The sequence below is a fragment of the Arvicanthis niloticus genome, chromosome 5 (genome assembly GCF_011762505.2).
Source record: "Arvicanthis niloticus isolate mArvNil1 chromosome 5, mArvNil1.pat.X, whole genome shotgun sequence".
NCBI lineage: Eukaryota > Metazoa > Chordata > Mammalia > Rodentia > Muridae > Arvicanthis > Arvicanthis niloticus.
In genome coordinates this window covers 5,433,083-5,451,510 of record NC_047662.1, presented here as the reverse complement: position 1 = coordinate 5,451,510, position 18,428 = coordinate 5,433,083, and the positions used below count along the sequence as shown (strand labels likewise).

Genomic DNA, 18,428 nt, shown 5'->3' with positions numbered 1-18,428 from the left:
TAGGAGCATGGGTGTGGAAGAGACCCAGCAGCCAGTAGAGACCATCAGAAAGAGGAGGGGGCCGGGGGGAGCCTTCTAACCCCCCCGGGTAGCCTGACGCTGAGAGTGGGCAAAGGAATACTTCAGAGTTTTCTTTTCTTTTTAAAAATCTGGTGCGTCAGGCCGTGAATGTAAAATTAGGGCCTTTGAGTTCAATGAAGAAGAATGCAAGTCAATACTGGAAGAAGCAACTCGGTTGGTGGGGCACAATGTTAATAGTTAACCTGATAATGAGGCCAGCACCTCATTCCATATGTTAAACTGGCTCAATTAGGTGGTGCTAAGCATATAACTATCAGGCATTCTTGCTGAAGTGCAGGCAGGGCTCTGTGAGCAGACCACAGAGGTCAGCCACAGGTCTGCGATCTCTACTCTGCCGAGCGAGCGCCATTAAGGGGAATTTGTACTAGTCCAAACTGGAGGGCTTCTGTCTGTTTGCTTTTTTTTCTTGAACTACTCTTGGTTTATCATTATATTATTTATTTTTCGGTTAAACTATAAACCTAAGTTGCATCACCGCGGATTTCTGCCCCAAGAACTCTCCTCCCTGCAGACTTGATGGCTTTTCGTCCTTGGGCATCAGCGGCCACCCTGGGGCCAAGAGACATGGAGAACAGCACTTTGACAGGTAAGCCAAAAGGGTTGGTGGCAGGTTTGAGGGAGGTGCCCAGGATCAGCCTAGCCTTGCTGGAGGCCAAGCCAAGAGCAGAGGAGCCTGGAGTGAGGCCTCCCTGATCCTGCCCACACAGCATGGCCCACTGTCCCGTACCCTTTGTCCTTCACCTTCCCGTGCTGTCCCTCATTTTTTCATTCTGCCCCTCCCTTACCCACACCGTCCCTTAACTGCCCATATTCATTGGCATCTCTATGTCCTGCAGTGGCTCACTGCTCCTCACCACCCTTCCATCCCTTATTGTCCTTAGCCAGGCACTTCTTGTCCCTTCCTGTCTTCAGACGCATGCTCATGCTGTCCCTCAGTGCCCCTCAGTTCACTGCCCTCTCTCCCAGACCCCACTTTCTTCATGGTCCTCCATCCCTGGCTGTAGCGCCCTGCCATCCTTCACGTCTTGCATCCTAACAACAGTCCCTCGTTGTTCCTCAATGTCCCCCCCCCCCCGTTCTTCATCACTCTCCTCGCCATCCCTCGACCCTCCCTCGCTGTACCTCGGGGTGCCCCTCTCCTCCTCAAGCCCCAATTGCCCCGCTCCCTAGGCTTCTTGGTCCCAAGTGCATCTCAGCGTCCCTTTCCTCCCCGGGGCTGGAAACAGGGCTGCTCACAGCCTTTCGAGAAAAACTTGGTGTCCTTAGGCTAGGCAGCTCGCACACAGGCGGCCCAGACACAAACGTCCCCTCGGGAGACGAGGCGGGCAGCGCCGCCCGGCGGGCCCCACGCAAAGGCTTCGGTCCTGGCATCGCCCCTTTAAGCGGTCGGCCGCTCGGATTGGCTGCGCGGAGGAGGCGGGGCGGCGGGCGTCGACGTCACGTTGTCGGCTCACCTTATAAATACGGGCGTCGGCCGCGCCGGCGTCGGCGGCCGAGTGCGAGGCAGGGAACGTGAGCTGTGCGGTGAGCGAGCAAGCGAGCGAGTGCGAGCACCGCCTGCGAGCGAGCAGACAGAGAGGGCGAGAGAGCTGCGAAGCGCCTGCGCGATGCTCGGGCCCCGGAGCCCGCGGCGCTGAGCCAGCCGGGACGGACATGCGCGGGAGGGCGCCGCGGGGCCCCGTTCCCCTGGGGTAAGGGGCCTGACGGGAGCCGCGGGGCCGGGGTGCGGAGGGCGGGCGGACGGGCGGTGGGCTGGAGCGGGAGCCGCCGGCGCTCCGCTTCCCGGGATGGGCCGGGGCGCGTAAGGAGCCGCGGGCCGCGGGCGTCCTCGGCTTCCCGCCGGGGCCATGCACCCGCGCGCACACGACACGTCTCCACAGCCTGGGGCTCCGGAACGGCGGCTCCACGGTCTTCCCGGCGCAGCTGCGGCCGGGGGATGCGGCGGGGCGGCTGCGGCTCCCTCCATCTTCCCTCTCACCCCGCGCACCGGTCGGTCCGGCCCGGAAAGCTTCTGCGAGAAGCTGTTGCGGGCGGGCTCGGAGATTGCTAGTCCCTGGTTGGTACCAGTTTTGAGTCTCGGTGCGACTCGGCGACGAAGGTCATTTCCCCCCCCCCTTTTTTTTTTTTTTAATTATTAGTTTTTAATTCATCCGAGTTGTTGTGTGGCCTTTTTCTCTCCAGAAACATGATTCTTTGCCTTAAGTGACTTAAATATTACAGACGGAATGAAAATGCAGTAGGAACTGTTCAAACGCCAGTGCTCCTTGGCATTATCCTGTATTTATACGTATATCATATCTTTGTTCAAATTAACCGTGATTGGCGGTGCTGGATGGGTGCTTCCTCAGTCTTTATTAGGGTTTCATCATTGCTTGAAAGAAACCAGTCTCCTACCTGATAAAAATGTGAATAGATTGTTAGTCATAAACTTAAGTGGAGTAAGAATAGAGACTGTAGCTTTAAAAGATGTGACGGGAGGTACACCTGCAGCACAGGTAGGGCAGGACTGGTTTCCAGGCAACTGTCAGGGGTGAAGAAAGGTGAGGTATAAATTGCCTTTTTTTTTTTTTTTTTTAACCTCCTGGGGGTGGGGGGAAGAAGGGTTCTACAGTTTAAACTTCCTTAAGTCTATACAGGTGTAGTGGATGGATATGTGTCTACTGAGACTGGGATATTTTTGAGCTCACTGTGTCAGCTCTTGCCTTTTAAAGAAAACCTTTCTTAAAACATGGAGGTTTTAAGAGAGATTTTACCAAAGTACAGACCAAAAATAGCCTAAATGAGTATATCAGCAAAAGAGCAAATTTTGTAAAGACAAAAAGAATAAGCTGTTTTCTTACTAACCTGTCAACTCTGGCCGAATGTCACTCCATCCCTTTGGGGATATTATCAGGTTTGAGAGGAAATCCATGAAGATTTTTTTAATTAAAAGAGACTGGATACTATCTGTCATTGCCTTCGATACCTCTCCTGGGCTCTGGTGAACATTTGCTGATACGTGGTAAAAATCTCGAACTGTAAATCTGTATCTTGACAAATAAATCAGATGGTAAACTCCTTAGGGCAGGAACTGCCTTGAACGGCTCTTATTTTACACAGCCTTGCACATAGTTAATGTTGATTAAATAAATGTAGGAAAGCATGTTTTACATTTTTAGCTTAACAGGATTGGCCCAGGCACTGATAAGGTTTGGAAAGAAAATCTGTTGTTCCTTTTTAGTGGCTGTATGAAATGTCTGGATTACTCATATTTTTGAGAGGTAGAATTATTGTTTTTTTAACGAGTTGAATTTCCTACTTTGGGTTCATAGTAGATACTGGCGAGCCTTTTGTATGACTTAATTATGTTGCAGTCTCTAGGTGTTTTTTGTTATATGAAACTGACTCTTTATCACCACTTCTCCTGAGCTGTCCTAGGTAATACTGCCTTTCTGCTCATGCTAATAGTAGCTTTTAAAAGCAAGTTCCCTAAATTACAGGTGCACTCCACCAACATGCAGCTGACCTGATTGTCAGCATACCTACATCAGGTTGCTTTGGAAAGGCAAGCAGAGGAGGGAAAGGTGGTGCCCAGGGTAATTCTCGGAATTTGAATGTCCCTGGCTCCTTCTACCAGAGAGGCAGCTCCGCTCCTAATCTCCATAAATATGAACTGGTACCTCACCATCTGGATGCACATAGATAGCATCCTTTGCAGGCCTTTGGCCAGGATATACGAAAGCTAATGAACAGTAACTAGATAAATACAATCCGACTGTGGCTTTCTGGCGTTATTCACACAGTCTAAACTTGGTGTGGATAGAACTGGTGACCTTCAGGGTCTAAACTATAAATTACTACCTTAACAAGATTGGTGTTAAGAAAAGAAAAAGTGTGGGATTCAAACTTCAAAAGATGAGATTTGGAGTCCTCATTGATATTTTAGTCAATTTCTTTATACTATAAAATTAGGGTGGGAGTATTGCAAAATGACTAATTTTCCAGGCCTTGGTGAATATATCTTTAAAATATGAAATCAGGGCCCTTTTCAGTTTGGAAATAGGGTGGTTAGAACTAGAATTTACTGTTCAAAAGCTCTTATTCACAACCCACAGCTAAGAAGAAACTTCACAAGTCACAGGTTCTTAGTCCGCATGTTGTTTCCCTGCTTCATTTCATGGCTTGTCTCTGTGTTCTTTAAGAAATCAGCTCTCAGTACTGTGGCCCACACCTTTAATCCTAGCAACAGCACTAGGCAGAGGCAGGCAGATCTCCAAGTTGTGAGGCCAATCTGGTATACAGAGTGATTTCAGGACAGCTCGAGCTACAAAGAGAAAGCCTGTCTAGGAAAACAAAACAAAAAATAAAATAAATAAAACAAGGAAATTAGTTATGAAAGTCACCTATCTCTGGAGCCCCCCCCCCCCCAACCTGTGTAAACAAGCTCTCTGCCTCCTTCTCCTGCCGTAGCACCCTGCTCTTTTCCTTGAGAACTAGCCCCATCTGAAATTATCCCCGTCCTTGTTAGATGGTTTCATCAGGCAACAACCATTTTTCTTCATCTGATGTGTCTAACCTGAAGAAGCATTCTGAATGTACTTGTGGAAATGTTTGCTGCCTTAGAGTTTGACCTGAAGAAAGCCAAGTTCCAGTCCTGCCTCTGCAGTTAGCTAGAACATAGGTCTTAAGTATCCCTCCTTTTTATAGTAACATCATTTTAGGTCAGCAGAATGTTAGGAGAACCAAGGCTATTGCCTAAAATGATGATAGAAAGGAGGAGTGGGTGAGGAGAGCACTGCTGGCTTGCAGTGCAGAATAGCCCAGGTAGGGTGCTTCAGTCAGAACAGGGTGTCTCGGCTCACTTCAATTCTTTAAAGCAAAATGGAGATTATAATCCCTGCCTCTCCTTCTTAAAGGGATGTATGGGGATCGAGTGAGATAGTATATAAGAGAGGGCTTTGTAATTTGTAGAGTACTTTACAGATAAAAGAATCCTATTACTGAATTCGAGGTTTTATGATAGAGCAAAGTTATAATGGTGTCATTGGAACCCATGTGATGGAAGAGTATTTAAGGAAGCTGCTTGTATCTATGTAGTAAACCTGTGCTACGTCAGATACTATGTATAAGACTCCATTGTGGTGGGGCATCATTGTATCAGTAAAGATAAAGAGCATCAAAAGAATTATTACAGTTGGTGATACAAGATTAATTTATACCCTGATCTGCCCACTTCAGATATGTAGGCCAAGTATATGACTGATAACTTTTAGTAGGAAAATGTGAGGAAGTGAAATGGGAATTTCATAGGCTACCAGTTACCCAAGAAACACTAAATAGAATCCCTCTAAAAAATGTACCTGCCGTATCCAGAGGAGTCAAGTGTGTATATTACGTCATTTTATTCCAGCAATTTGAAGAGCCTGAGAGACTAAAAAAGAGACCATATGGTCCGAGAGCCTGAACTTTGAAGCCAGACTTTCTGAAGTAAGCCTTGGCATTACCTTGGCTCACCCAAGCTGAGTTGGACCAAATTCCAGAAGCTCCTCATCTGTGATTGAGAGTAGTAATGGTTTCCCACCCACCTTACAGGGTTACTACAAGGATAAAACACAAAAAAACCTTCCTGACAGACAGTATCCTATGAATGTTGTTATTATCGCCTATGTATTAATTTTAACTCCCTGGAGTTGTCCATTGGGTTATTTAAATGCTTGTTAAATAAACTTGAAGTTTTAAAGACTCACTTCCCATCATTAGATCATTGTGGTCATTGTCATTAAGATTACAACAGAATCCACACATCTTTCACAGGTACAGTGCATTGCATATGTCAGAAAGAAATGCTCTTCTAGCCCATGTGTGTTCGCCTGTGTCTGTGGATGGCACTGGTGGTGGTTGTGCTCTGTAGGAAAAATACCAGTGACAAAACAATTCAGTGCTGTGGCCCTGCTTGTAATTGTATCCCCCTAAAATCCCGAGGGACAAACTGAATCACAAGGCTGTTGAGACAGTAGTTGAACTAATGGGGCTTTCACTAGCTTGCTATTTCTTAAAATACTTAGCTAGTTTTTTTTTTTTTTTTCTGAATTATTGAAGAATTTCTATTATTTGGCTTTTATTTTGACAGTCTGGAGATAAATGCTTTTTTTCCTTGTGGCCTCCATTTTCCCCCACTGTAGGTGTCAGTATGTGTGGGGCACATTGAAGGTCCTTGAGTGGAGGTGAGAACACACAAATCGTCCTTTCATTGCATCCGTTTGGACAGCATTTATTAAATATTTGTTGAAGCTATCACATCTTACTTGATTCCATGCATGAGAACTGTAGTTGCGTTTTATTTTAGAAGTCATTCATGCATCTAACAGAAAGGCGAGTTCTGCTTTTCTGTGGTAAGCAGGTAACAAAGACGTTTCCTTAACCTGCCTCCTTTCTTTCCCTATCCCCAAATCATAGCTTTAAAAATCTGAAATGAAATCTGAAAAACTTTGAATTCAGGCCTTTGCTCTAGAAATATCTGTGCGAACGTCCTTTTGCTTTCAGTAAATAAGTGCAGATTACGCCAACTGCTTGATTCAGTGACGCAAAACAGTCTTTGTTGTGTTTAACAGTTTGTTATCTTCACTTCCACAAACCAGGAAGACACGTGTTCACTATTTACAGCCAAAATGTGTAAGACATTGACTAGAATTAGGATGCATTCTGTGATTTTAGATCCTCCTGTGTAGCTAGCTGATAATGCTGAGGGTGCAGGTAGATGCCCAGTCATCTTTCTCAGTTACTAATATAAGTCCATAAAACTGCAAATAAAACTGATTTCCATTTCCTTTCAAAGGCAAGCAGACTTTCCAGTGAGCATAGAAAGTAGTATATTTGAGGAAGATCCAAAGTCATGTTTCTAATGAGTGTTTCTAATCAGTTTCTTTTGATAAACTTTCGCTATTTAGTTATGTCTTCCCTGATTATTGAAGTAGTTAGGTAGGTAATTGTTAAATGCAGCTGGAAAGACCATTTATCACCCTGAATAAACAGAAATCAGGTTCTAGAACCAGATTGAAAGAAGGAAATTACATCACACTCTTAAATAAGGAAGCACTGGGCAGAACTGGATGAGTTGTAAGACAAAAATGTGCCCCTCCTCCTCTCATGGATTGCTCCTGAGATGTATTAATGAGATCTCGAGGCAAGGTAAGCATATCTAGGTTACTGCCTTAAGGTAGCCTAGCTTTGTTCGGTAAAGCAGTTTCAAAGTAAAGTATTTTCAAGATAATGGCATGTGAGTTCACCTTAGAAAGTGTACAGTGTGCTATTGGTATATTGTGACTTTTATTTTTAAAATAAAGTAACCTTAAAGTAACAACAAAACCAAGATAGATTGATTACAAGCCCAAAGGAGTAATATGTAAGAAAAAGTAAAATTGATTTTCACTCCTTTAAGTCTGTAATAACAAGCCATTTAGGAAGCCGTGCTAACAGCCATTGATGCTTACAGTTTTACTCAGCCCACATACTGTCACTTAGGAACTGGAAGGTGAATTTAGGATATTCTAAATGTGTTAGGTTATTACTGGCCTAACTCTACATACAGAACATACAGAGTTAATCCCTGAACAAATTTGTGCTTTTCCCCTTAGCTCTCCTCTCCAGCCTGGGGAGAATATCGTGCAATTACATTTTAAAACATGAGATGGCTATTTTCTCAATGTTCACTTAATATTAGAAGCAAATATGCCAGTATCTACAGGGGGAAATGTCAGGCACCAGTCCTGGATTTGGAGGGTAGGAGGGGAACCTGGCATAGCACAGAATAGCTAGAAACAGACATGGCTCTGGTTTCTAATAAAAGGAGGAGCTTGTTGAGGGAGCACAGTGTGAGAAGAACTAGCCTTCGAGCTTAGAACGGCTAGAGCTGAAAGGAGCAAGTTAAGTAAGGGCTAATGAAGGTCTCTGTGCCAGTCAAGGGGCTTTTGGAGGCCTTTATAGGTTCTTGTGGGGTGGCGATTGAGGAATATTGATTTGTTCCTGTTGGCTGTAGTATGGTTTAAATATTTTCAGACTAGAAATTGGAACCAGTAGGAGAAGGAAGAGGTTTGAGAAATTGTTTAAGAACTACGTATTGGAGGTGGGTACGTATGGAGGTGGGTAGTTGAATGTATATTGGCCTTAATTCAGGCTCACAGTAGTACCTCAGGAAATGTGAGCCTCTGGATCAAGAAGGGGTGGGAGGTAAGTTAAGAGACCAAAGGAATTGGGTTTGTAGCTTGTGAGAGATCAGAGGCCCATGCAAGTGGAAAGATAATCACCAGACAATAAGAAATGCGAGGTGGAAGTCAGGCCATGCTTACCTATTTAGGAGCGTTCTTTGGATTTGAAGCCAAAAAGATTTTAAGAGCAAAATCTTAAAATTAAGAAAAATATAGTATTATTAACAGAAGTGAGGTACTGGTATTTAACTGTGTTTTGAATCAATTAATATTAAAATTGTTTCATGATTATATAAATTGTTATACCCAAGGTTATTTGGGTCCTGGTTTACACTGTGCTACCTACATCACATTTGTTTTGATGATCTTGGACTTCATAACAGAATGTCATCTTGTACTTGTAGACATTGATACTCATACATAAATATATCTTTGCAGTTACTGTCTTTATGAATTGAGAAGTAGAGCTAGTTTTACAGGTATAAGGACTTGGATAAAATTTTAAACATTGCACCATTAGTCAAATTTCACTTGTACAAAATGTGTTGTTTTACTTATTAGCTAAAATTTGGCCAGAGTGATTTCTCTGCCTCCACCAGGGGTATACAACCTGAATACTGGTGTGGGTTTTTTGGTTTATTGAAGTGAGGTAGAAGATTTTCAAATAGTTTTCTAACATAACCTTAGTTTAATGTTGGGGGTGGGGTGAGAGAATGTATGTGTATCTAAACCTTAAACCTGTGGCATGTTGCTCTTTTGGGTTTTACAGCCTGAAGTTATTTTCCAAACGATGGGAGCACAGCAGTTGTATTGCCCTCCTTGCTTCTGCCATGCAAGCAAGTAGGAAGTTCAGATGGTTTCATAACATGGTCCATTCACAATTCCCCATTGAAACTTAGAGGCAGGTCACCTTCTATGAATACACAAAGACACTATTGTGGTCAGAAGTGAGCTGGCTTAGTGAACACAATTCTTTTTATACTAAAAAAAAAAATTTCCTTAAGAAAGCTAACAAGTAGGTGATGGAAACAATGAATAAAAACTAACTTTTTCTAAAACATATAAATAATTTTAAGTGACCACTGAAATGTAAGTTTAGGGTTCCAAGGCTACTTGAGCAGAGGCGATGGTTACACAATCACTCTGTTGAAAGCTGAGATGGAGATGGCATTCGGAGGCTGACACAGTAATTACTAGTAGTACTTGTTGGCTTGCCTACAGGTGGGGGCTGGGCCTCCCGCGTCCCCCGCAGCATTGTCCTGTAATCGGGATGAACCATCTTCAAACGTGTGCTTTCAAACCACTTAACCACCACAGTCCTCCCATCTCGCCTGCCTTTCATTTTCATATTACCACAGATCCTTTCCCTGGAGTCTCCATGTTTGTGAATGTTTGAAAAGGTTTGATACACCCTGGTTAAGCATACACAGGGAGAGACTAGCCTCTTTAAAAATGTGTTTTTTAAAATTACTCAGTGGTAAATAACACATCTGTTTCATTTCAGTAATCTAAAAACCAAGACTCAAAGACCTGTCAATGCTGGGTTTCTTAAGTGACAGATTATTTTATTATATGTCTTTGAGAGACTGGTTTTAAAAACAATAAGGTTTGACTCTTTGAAATAATATTGTAAGCTTGTCATAAAATAACTGCCTCGTGTATCAAAACAGATGGCTTTGGAAACATCTCTGGGTTATTTTTTTAGATTAGCTTAAAAAAATAAGAACCCTATGCCTTCCACATAGTTGACCTTTAGTGGACAGCATTCACTTACTGAGCCAGGTCAGCAAGGGATGAAAAGGTACTCAGGACCCACAGCCACTTGTTCTGAAGCCACAGTTTACTAGGCCTAAGATTTGTAAGTAGATGTTTGGTTGCTGATCAGTTTAATAATAAGAGCCATCTGTGTAGCCCCTCCAGTGCAGATTGGTCCTAGTCCCATGCTTAGTCCTAAACCGTGTCAGAACTTGGTAGGTCTGCAAGTATTGATGGCAGCATTGTATAGACAATATGTGTGGAAATCTCAAAGGGGTCTGTGTTCTAGGCAGCCAACATATAACATCCTGCTGTCTAAAGGAGAAAGGCCTAGCTTCCTAAATGCACGTAACTATCGGAGACAGCAGAGTTGGTGTTTTTTAGGATCTGCAGAGTACTGAATCATAAAAGTAAAATTAGAATGAGCACATGGGAACTCCAGACCTGTGATATCTGATACAGGGGGATTTCTAAAATTGAAGAGCTACTAGTTTAAAAAAACACATATTTTGCGCTTTTGTAATCCATGCCTTATAGGGAGTAAGACATGAATTATTGCGTGTCTCACGAAGGAGAATACAAACAATGTCCCTTAAGATTGTCTTTGAAAGGGTGGAAGCTAGCCAGAGCTGACACTGAAGCTAGTAATCTTGAAGAACTTGATTTTTACAAGATAATAGAAATTCGTATCCACATATATGACTATCTTTCTTGAGCAAGTAATAACTGGAGAATATGTCTCCTGTGACAACCCTGAAATACAGAGTCCAAATAAAAGTTAGGCTGTGGAGAGGTGGGTTCCAGTGCTGGAGACTTTCCAGTGGGTTCCAGTGACAGCTCAGCCTGTGGAGCTCGGGACTTTCTAAAATTACTTGGGTTTGGTTTTTGTTTTGTTTTGTTTTCAGGGTGGGGGATCAGTGAGGGTAAAGCAGGACTTGCTATGTAGTCCAAGTAGGCCTTGAACCTACCATCCTCCTGCCTCAGCCTTGAAAGAGCTGGGGTTACAGCCATGCACCACCATGCCTAGCTTGAAATTCCTTTTTTAGCTTGGGGGAAACGGGTAGGATCCACTGTGCTTCCTTCCTGGTCCTGCCACGCCGTGGAAAGCAATTGGGATTTGTTAAGCAGCTGGTAAGCTCTGCAGCAAGGGTTGGCTTTTCTGGCAATGGATTCTTTCTCATTCTGTAAAAACAAAAACAGAACCTTTCAAGTGTCGGGTTAGTATTTACAAACACAAAAATTATTTTTGCCGGCCAAATTTTAAGTATCCTTATGATAAGAACTAAAGTCTACAACCAAGTTTTTCCATCTCCCTCCACCTCTAATTACTTTGGCTACAATACAGACTATCCTACTTCTGAGTTATGTTGTTTATTCTCCCATTTGTTCTTGATTTCCCCAGGGAATGAAAGCTACTGGTTGACTTAAAAACACCTGGCTTTCACAAATTTGAAGGCATCCCAGAGTCGGGCACAATGTCAACAGCAGGAGTTGCTGCTCAGGATATTCGAGTCCCATTAAAAACTGGATTTCTCCATAATGGCCAGGCCTTGGGGAATATGAAGAGCTGCTGGGGCAGTCGCAGTGAGTTTGAAAAGTAAGTCAGAGTGTGCCCCTGTGCTCTGTGTGCATGCTTGACACTGCAGTGACGGGATTGTCCTTGTTCATGACCAATATGTTTTCTTTTGCTTTCAGTAATTTTTTAAATATTGATCCAATAACCATGGCCTACAATCTGAACTCCCCTGCTCAGGAGCACCTAACAACTATTGGTATGTATAAAGCCTTTGGGATAAATAGCCTGTGAAGAAATTGGCAGTCTGATTGCCTCTGCCCTGCCCTCCAGCAGTATGTCTTAAAGCAGGAAACCTAAGCAGTTTCCAACAGTAGTCTGACACCTAGTGGCAGCAGATTCTGAAGATAACTGGTTCTTACCCTTTACTACCTGAGCCATTGATTCATAAACAGAACTGTGGAACTATGATTTCTCCACATCAAGAATTAATTTACTCTCAGGTATGATGCAGACTTAACAACTTTGGGCAGTATCTGTCTTGTGTATTACTAGTACTGAATGCACAGTTGAAAGCAATAGGTGCAAGTAGTCACATGGTAATCAGACTTAGAAAACTGTACAGTTATTTGAATTTGAACATTATGTCCCTTGGATTTATGTCAAGAGCTTTTTATCAGGTGACACATTGCAAGTGAGTCCATTCGCTCAATTATGATATGCCGGCAGGAAGGCCCTCACCTCACCTCATCTTACTCACACCGGCATGCCTTGTATTGTTGCATGTCGTAAGCTTGCTATAGCATGGCACTCGTGTAAATTACACACTGCTCATCTCCTGTGAATTCTGTACACGTCACAGGACTTGCCTGGGACGTGTGGGTGTGTGCCAAGCACATGTCCAAGGGAGATGGCAGAGATAACTTGTTCTTTGAACCAGATCACGTGTGTTCCCCTCCTCTGGCTCTAATTATACCTGTGGTGGTTGCATGGGTGTCCTCGGGGTTACACCACTCAGGTGTTTCCCTGACTTGGGCGCTCACAGGGTGAAGGACAGAGGAGAGCAGTCCTTGATGAGCGTCGCTTGTTGTTTCAGGATATGCTTCTCGGGCTGCTCCAGGGAGCAGCCACTTCTTTGCAGAATGTGGTCCATCTCCAAAGTCAAGCTTGCCCCCTCTTGTTATCTCACCAAGTGAAAGCTCGGGACAGCGTGAAGAGGATCAAGTTATGTGTGGTTTTAAGAAACTCTCAGTGAATGGGGTCTGCACTTCCACACCTCCACTTACACCCATTAAAGGTTGCCCTGCCCCTTTCCCCTGTGCAGCTCTGTGCGATCGGGGCTCTCGGCCACTCCCACCGTTGCCCATCTCTGAAGACCTATCTGTGGATGAGGCCGACTGTGAGGTAGAATTTCTAACCAGTTCAGATACAGACTTTCTTTTAGAAGACTGTGGACCTTCCGATTTCAAATATGATGTTCCTGGCAGGCGAAGCTTCCGTGGGTGCGGACAGATCAACTATGCATATTTTGACAGCCCAACTGTTTCTGTGGCAGATCTTAGCTGTGCATCTGACCAGAGCAGAGTTGTTCCAGATCCAAACCCTCCCCCACCTCAAAGCCATCGCAGATTAAGGAGGTCTCACTCAGGACCAGCTGGGTCATTTAACAAGCCAGCTATCCGGATATCTAGCTGCACACACAGAGCTTCTCCTAGCTCAGATGAAGACAAACCTGAGATCCCTCCCAGGGTTCCTATACCTCCTCGGCCAGCAAAGCCAGACTACAGACGGTGGTCAGCGGAAGTGACCTCCAACACCTACAGTGATGAGGACAGGCCTCCCAAAGTCCCCCCGAGAGAACCGTTGTCTCGGAGTAACTCCCGTACCCCAAGTCCTAAAAGCCTTCCGTCTTACCTCAATGGGGTCATGCCCCCAACACAGAGCTTTGCTCCTGACCCCAAGTACGTCAGCAGCAAAGCCCTGCAGAGACAGAGCAGCGAAGGATCTGGCACCAAGCTTCCTTGCATCCTGCCCATTATCGAAAATGGGAAGAAGGTTAGTTCCACGCATTATTACCTACTACCTGAGAGGCCACCGTACCTGGACAAATATGAAAAGTATTTTAGGGAAGCAGAAGAAACAAACCCAAACACCCAAATTCAGCCATTACCTGCTGCCTGTGGTATGGCCTCTGCCACAGAAAAGCTGGCCTCCAGAGTAAAGATGGATGTGGGTAGCCACGGGAAGCGCAAACACTTATCCTATGTGGTCTCTCCATAACTATGGGGGTCGTGGTTCAACAGAAGTTACATGGAACGGATGGCTTCCAAGCTGAGGTTCATAGAACAATGTCAAGTTGCAAATGAAGTTGGTGGACTCCGCCTTAATGAGAAAGGCTTAGAGCAGTTATGAGGTGCTGTTAATGCTGGGAGTCCCTGATCTATCAGCATAGGAGAAAAAGTCTATGATTTAAAGATGTGCTAGGGGAGGGAAGAATGGGGGACTTTTACATTTGATTACATTATATACCTATGTATAAACGTGCGGTGTAACCATAGACCATAGCTGCAGGATAACCAATTAGTCACTCTTAGAATAATCTATATTCAGAACAATTCAAACAAGCTGGAGGAGCAGCTCCTGATAGTGTGAAAATTGAGCAAATGGGAGAAAGCAGTATTGTTAGATCAGGTTATAAATTTGTTAAGTTTAAAGATTCCTGGCATTCAGGCCTGCTATATATAGTTTGTTTTCTTCCCCCTTCCCCCACCAGCAGTCTTCTCCATACACGACAGGGCGTGTTCTTCACCAGGCCTGTAACGTCTTGTTGAAATCATTCTATGGCCTAATACTTGCCGCTCTGGGGTTTTGTCTTGTTGAGGAGAGGACAGCAGTTTCTGGACCCTGCTATCACCTGTGTGTCTCATGTCTTGGAAATCGTTATAATTGGTGAATAACTTTTCCACACTATCCCTGCTTTTCCCATCCACTGAGACAGCCTGTGGTAGCAAGAGGCTATCAAGAGTGCAGTGGAGCTGCGTTGGCCATCAGTGTCTGGGACACAAGTTTTATAGACTAGTGCAGCAATTAGCCATATGACTGAGAGTTACTGTGTGGGGATGTATGGTACGTTGTTTTTTGTTTTTTAGACTTAATAAAGTACAACACAAGCTGGCCTTGTGTTGCTGGTTCCTATTCAGTATTTCCTGGGGATTGTTTGCTTTTTAAGTGAAACACTTCTGACCAATAGCACAGAACGTCTTAATGCCAGAGGTCACTTCAGCATCCTACTTTGAAAACTCATGGCTGGCTGCTTCACTGCCCTGAGATTCAGTGAGACACGTAGCTTGTGTCCAGTTTTTACATCCTCTGATTGTTTATCTTGTATAGATAAGCACACAGAGAAGGTGCTTGCTAACAGGGACACTGCTGCCACGTCCCAACGAGCTGTTCAGTTTAAACTGCTGAATGACATTATTTGAGCTATTTAAAGCTTACTTTATTTTAGTATGAACTAAATGAAGGTTAAAACATGCTTTAGAAAAATGCACTGATCTCCGCACTGTGTGTACAGTATTGGACAAAGGATTTATTCATTTTGTTGCATTATTTTGAATATTGTCTTTTCATTTTAATAAAGTTATATTACTTATTTATGACACCGTTAATAATGTGTCTTGTCTAAACTCTTATAAGATGTCTCAAGCAACTGATAATATTTTTAAAGCATGACAGAACAGTGTTTGAGGTGAATACATGTTGAAACTTACTGTAGATTTCTAAATGACAATCTGGGCAACTTGACTTGGGTATTATAAAAATGTATGGGGGCTGAAGACTTGGCTCAGTTGTTAAAAGTGCTTGCCTGGCATGCACAAAACCCTGGATCCGATTCCTAGTACCACATAAACTGGGCATGGTAGTACATGCCCATAAGCCCAGCACTTGGAAAGCAGAGGCTGGAGAATCAAGGTCGTCTTTGGTTACATATGGCATTTGGGGTTACCCACATGAATCCCTGTCTCAAAAACAAAAACAAAACAAAACAAAAAAACCCACCTAAAATCAAAATGTGTGGTAAAATCAAGCCTTTTGGTCTTACCTGCAACAATGAAGTAAAACTTGATTCTGGTGTGTCTGTGGAAACAGGACCGTGAGTAGGGCCAGGGCTGTACAGTCTGTAGATTCACTGTACAGACTTCTTGAGCTTCGGGACTAAGTCTGGGTTACTCTGGGCCCTTTGTGGCCTTCACTTCATGCTTGTTTGAGGCCTTAATCCCCACTGCCAGGCATCACAGAGAGCCCTGCACACTGCCGTCTGCTGGGCTGCTGTATCAGAGCTGGTGGCCCTGTGTCAGGTGTCACTCTCATTTGGGAACTCATTCAATAACAGATACTTGTCGAGCAGCAGCCTCATGTTGGATATGGGAAGAAGGGCGCTTACAGCGGTATGATTCAGCAGTGTTAAAAAGGTATCCAGCAGGCGACTGAAGGGCATCTTACCTCTGGAAATTACGTTCAGAGTTGGAGGTAGGTAGCCATTTAGAAGGTATGCTAGCAGAAGGAGGCAAGTCTGTGAGGCCAGGAAGAAGCTGGGCATGGTCCAGAAGCTGAAGGCCACAGGCGAGTAGGCTGAGCAATGGAAAAGGGAAGTGGGTGCAACTCAAAAGATCCTAAGTGGGAGAGGAACACGATGTGATTTGTTTTAGGAAAGATGACAGTGGCTGTTGTGTGGGGAACATTTCAGAGAAGCAAAATTCGCAGAAACACTAAAAGCTACAGGCCAGGGCCCAAAACTGGCACCAGAGTGACAAGAGGGGGCATAGAGAGACACATGGCTTTCAGAGTTGTGAGAACGACAGGCAGGCTCCAGACTGCGCTGAGCATGGCTGGCACAGGAAGCCATGGGTACTTATATCAGTTACAACCTCATTTCCTTACCTGTTTCTGTGTTTTCCCTTAAACTTCTGGGATATACTTTTCATAGTTTTTCCTGGCCAAAGAGATGTATTTCCCTACCATGCTAATGGCACACTGCTGAAATATCCAGGAATCTACTTGCCTACCCACTCCCCCACCAGCACAACAAGCAAGTTGAATTTTTTTTTTCCCAACTTATATGTCTGGGTGTTTTGCCTGTTTGTGCATGACATGCATGCAGTACCAGGTTCACAGAAGCCCAAAGATGGTGTGGGGCCATGGCTACACACAGCTGTGACCTCCCATGTGGGTGCTGGGAACTGAACTCTGGTTCTCTCAAAGAGCAGCCAGTACTCTTAGTGGCTAAGACATCTTTACAGCCCTGTATAATATCTTATGTAATTATCAAATGGGGAATTGATACCTGCACGATCCTTGTATAATGTTTTGTTTAGTTGCAAACTGATACTGGGTCATACTCTTTAAAACTAGAAACTGACTTGGCCATTCCGTCAGGCCTTTGGTTAAAAGCCAATGAAACTTTTAAAAAGCTGTCACGCAAAGACATGCAGTGCTTGTGATACTTGACAAGATGGACCTGATGCTGTGGCTCCAGAGTCGTCTCTGTTCTTGGGAAGACTTAAGCCTCTGCATAGCCAGAGCCTTGAGGTACCACACCTGAAACGAGAAAGAGCCGAAAGACGGAAGTGTTCATTTTTAATTGAGCTCTAAAGCATTGAGGTATTCTTGCCCTTATAGCCATACGTTTTCTTCAGACTAAAAATGTGCTTGGGGACTTGCTTTCTTTGTAGTGCAGGTCATTTGACAGAATGTTCTGGCGCCTTTGCTCCCTGCCGTGTGAGTCATTCCATTCTTTTGGGGCTCTGGGGGGTGAAGGGGAAGAGAGCAGAATCTGTCTACACCGCTGCCCTCACCTCTTCCTCCCTATGACTACACAAACACAGTTCAGGCGTGCCTAGCGCTGCGTATTGTGAGGGTGAGCCTGCTCACTTTATTTCACCCGTGTGGATTCAAGTTCAGGAGACTCGTGTCCGAGCCACAAGGAGTCTGCGGCTACCACAGGTTTAAACAAGCTCCCCTCGGCTTTCGAGATGTCTACTTGGAATCTGAAGCAGCAAACATACTTGTGTTGTGTTTTTCTGTACCTGAGCTTACATCAGAGCAACCTTGTGACTCAAAAGTCACCACCCTACGGCAGCAGGTGGGGTTTGGTAAGGAGTGGGGGGCTGGGGACGGATGGGAAGGAATGTGTGCTTCAAGTACTAGTTGACACCTGTCTTGGAGCTGCTGTCAGGCTAGAGGCTTAGCTAGCGTGCCTCTCGAATGCTGTCATCTCTCACCCTGTAAGTTCAGACACCCGGGAACCCCAAGCACAAAAGCCTGTAGCAATTACCCACAGCGATCCACATATCTGCTCCCCCTCCTGCTCCCGCTAAGTGGAACTGCTTAGGAATGTGCCCAGCATTCTCATCACAGATCCAGGCAGCACCTTCAGTCCTCAGCAAACATCTAATCGCACGCCTCCTGTGGATTTCTCCACAATCATGAGGGTTATTCAGTGCCTTCCCTCAAGACAGCGTGACTTGTCCACTCCCCTCTTGTGAAAGGCAGAATGAGTGGTGTCATTCTGGCCCGCGCCAAGCCTTCCTCTGGCCTAGCCATGGCACCGCCTCGGGCACAGCACACAGGAAGCTGTACTTTGTTATTCTGAAATTCCTGGCTAGCCTCATGTTCTTGGATGAACCAGTGTCCTTGTACACAGTGTCTCTCCTCCCTCATTGATCAGGGTTCTTGGCTGAGCAGCAGCCAGCTGACAGCTTCTGCAGCCGGCTGAGTAATGGAGCCCAGTTCTGGAGCAGGAGCACCCACGGTGGCCAGCACAGGACCAGACTTGCCTGTGTACTGCCTCAGCCCAGCCCAGAAGCCTCTAATTACATGTCTGCTGTTTGCAGGAG

The 18,428-nt window shown here is 44.8% G+C and overlaps 1 protein-coding gene and 1 long non-coding RNA gene across 4 annotated transcripts in view; one reads left to right on the top strand and one right to left on the bottom strand.

Moving 5' to 3' along the window:
• Nucleotides 1-546: 546 nt before the first annotated feature.
• On the top strand, nucleotides 547-15,191 carry Errfi1 (ERBB receptor feedback inhibitor 1). Of its 2 annotated transcripts, none has more exons than XM_076933698.1 (4): nucleotides 547-667; nucleotides 11,422-11,616; nucleotides 11,715-11,791; nucleotides 12,629-15,191. In XM_076933698.1, exons 2-4 carry the CDS (start codon nucleotides 11,495-11,497, stop codon nucleotides 13,810-13,812), a joined length of 1,383 nt encoding a protein of 460 aa, XP_076789813.1. In that variant the 5' UTR covers nucleotides 547-667; nucleotides 11,422-11,494; the 3' UTR covers nucleotides 13,813-15,191. The 2 variants fall into 2 exon arrangements, with proteins under 2 accessions (XP_076789813.1, XP_034358830.1); XM_034502939.2 differs by lacking the exon at nucleotides 547-667 and adding an exon at nucleotides 1,531-1,772.
• LOC143442270 (uncharacterized) overlaps nucleotides 4,389-18,428 on the bottom strand; it is a 31,572-nt gene continuing 17,532 nt past the window's right edge. Inside the window, exons 2-4 of one of the 2 annotated variants that reach the window (XR_013110303.1) lie at nucleotides 12,509-17,130; nucleotides 8,406-11,201; nucleotides 4,389-4,403 (exon numbers count right to left, since the gene is read on the bottom strand). This is a non-coding gene — a long non-coding RNA (uncharacterized LOC143442270). Of the gene's footprint in view, nucleotides 4,404-6,367; nucleotides 11,202-12,508; nucleotides 17,131-18,428 lie in introns of those variants that run through there. The other variant, XR_013110302.1, reaches the window with a different exon arrangement.

Excerpts from the sequence above, each read along its gene's own strand:
- Errfi1 (XM_076933698.1), top strand. The coding sequence starts at position 11,495 with ATGTCAACAGCAGGAGTTGCTGCTCAGGATATTCGAGTCCCATTAAAA. Across the intron at positions 11,617-11,714 it reads AGTCGCAGTGAGTTTGAAAA|TAATTTTTTAAATATTGATC; the intron begins GTAAGTCAGAGT and ends TTTTGCTTTCAG. Across the intron at positions 11,792-12,628 it reads GGAGCACCTAACAACTATTG|GATATGCTTCTCGGGCTGCT; the intron begins GTATGTATAAAG and ends TTGTTGTTTCAG.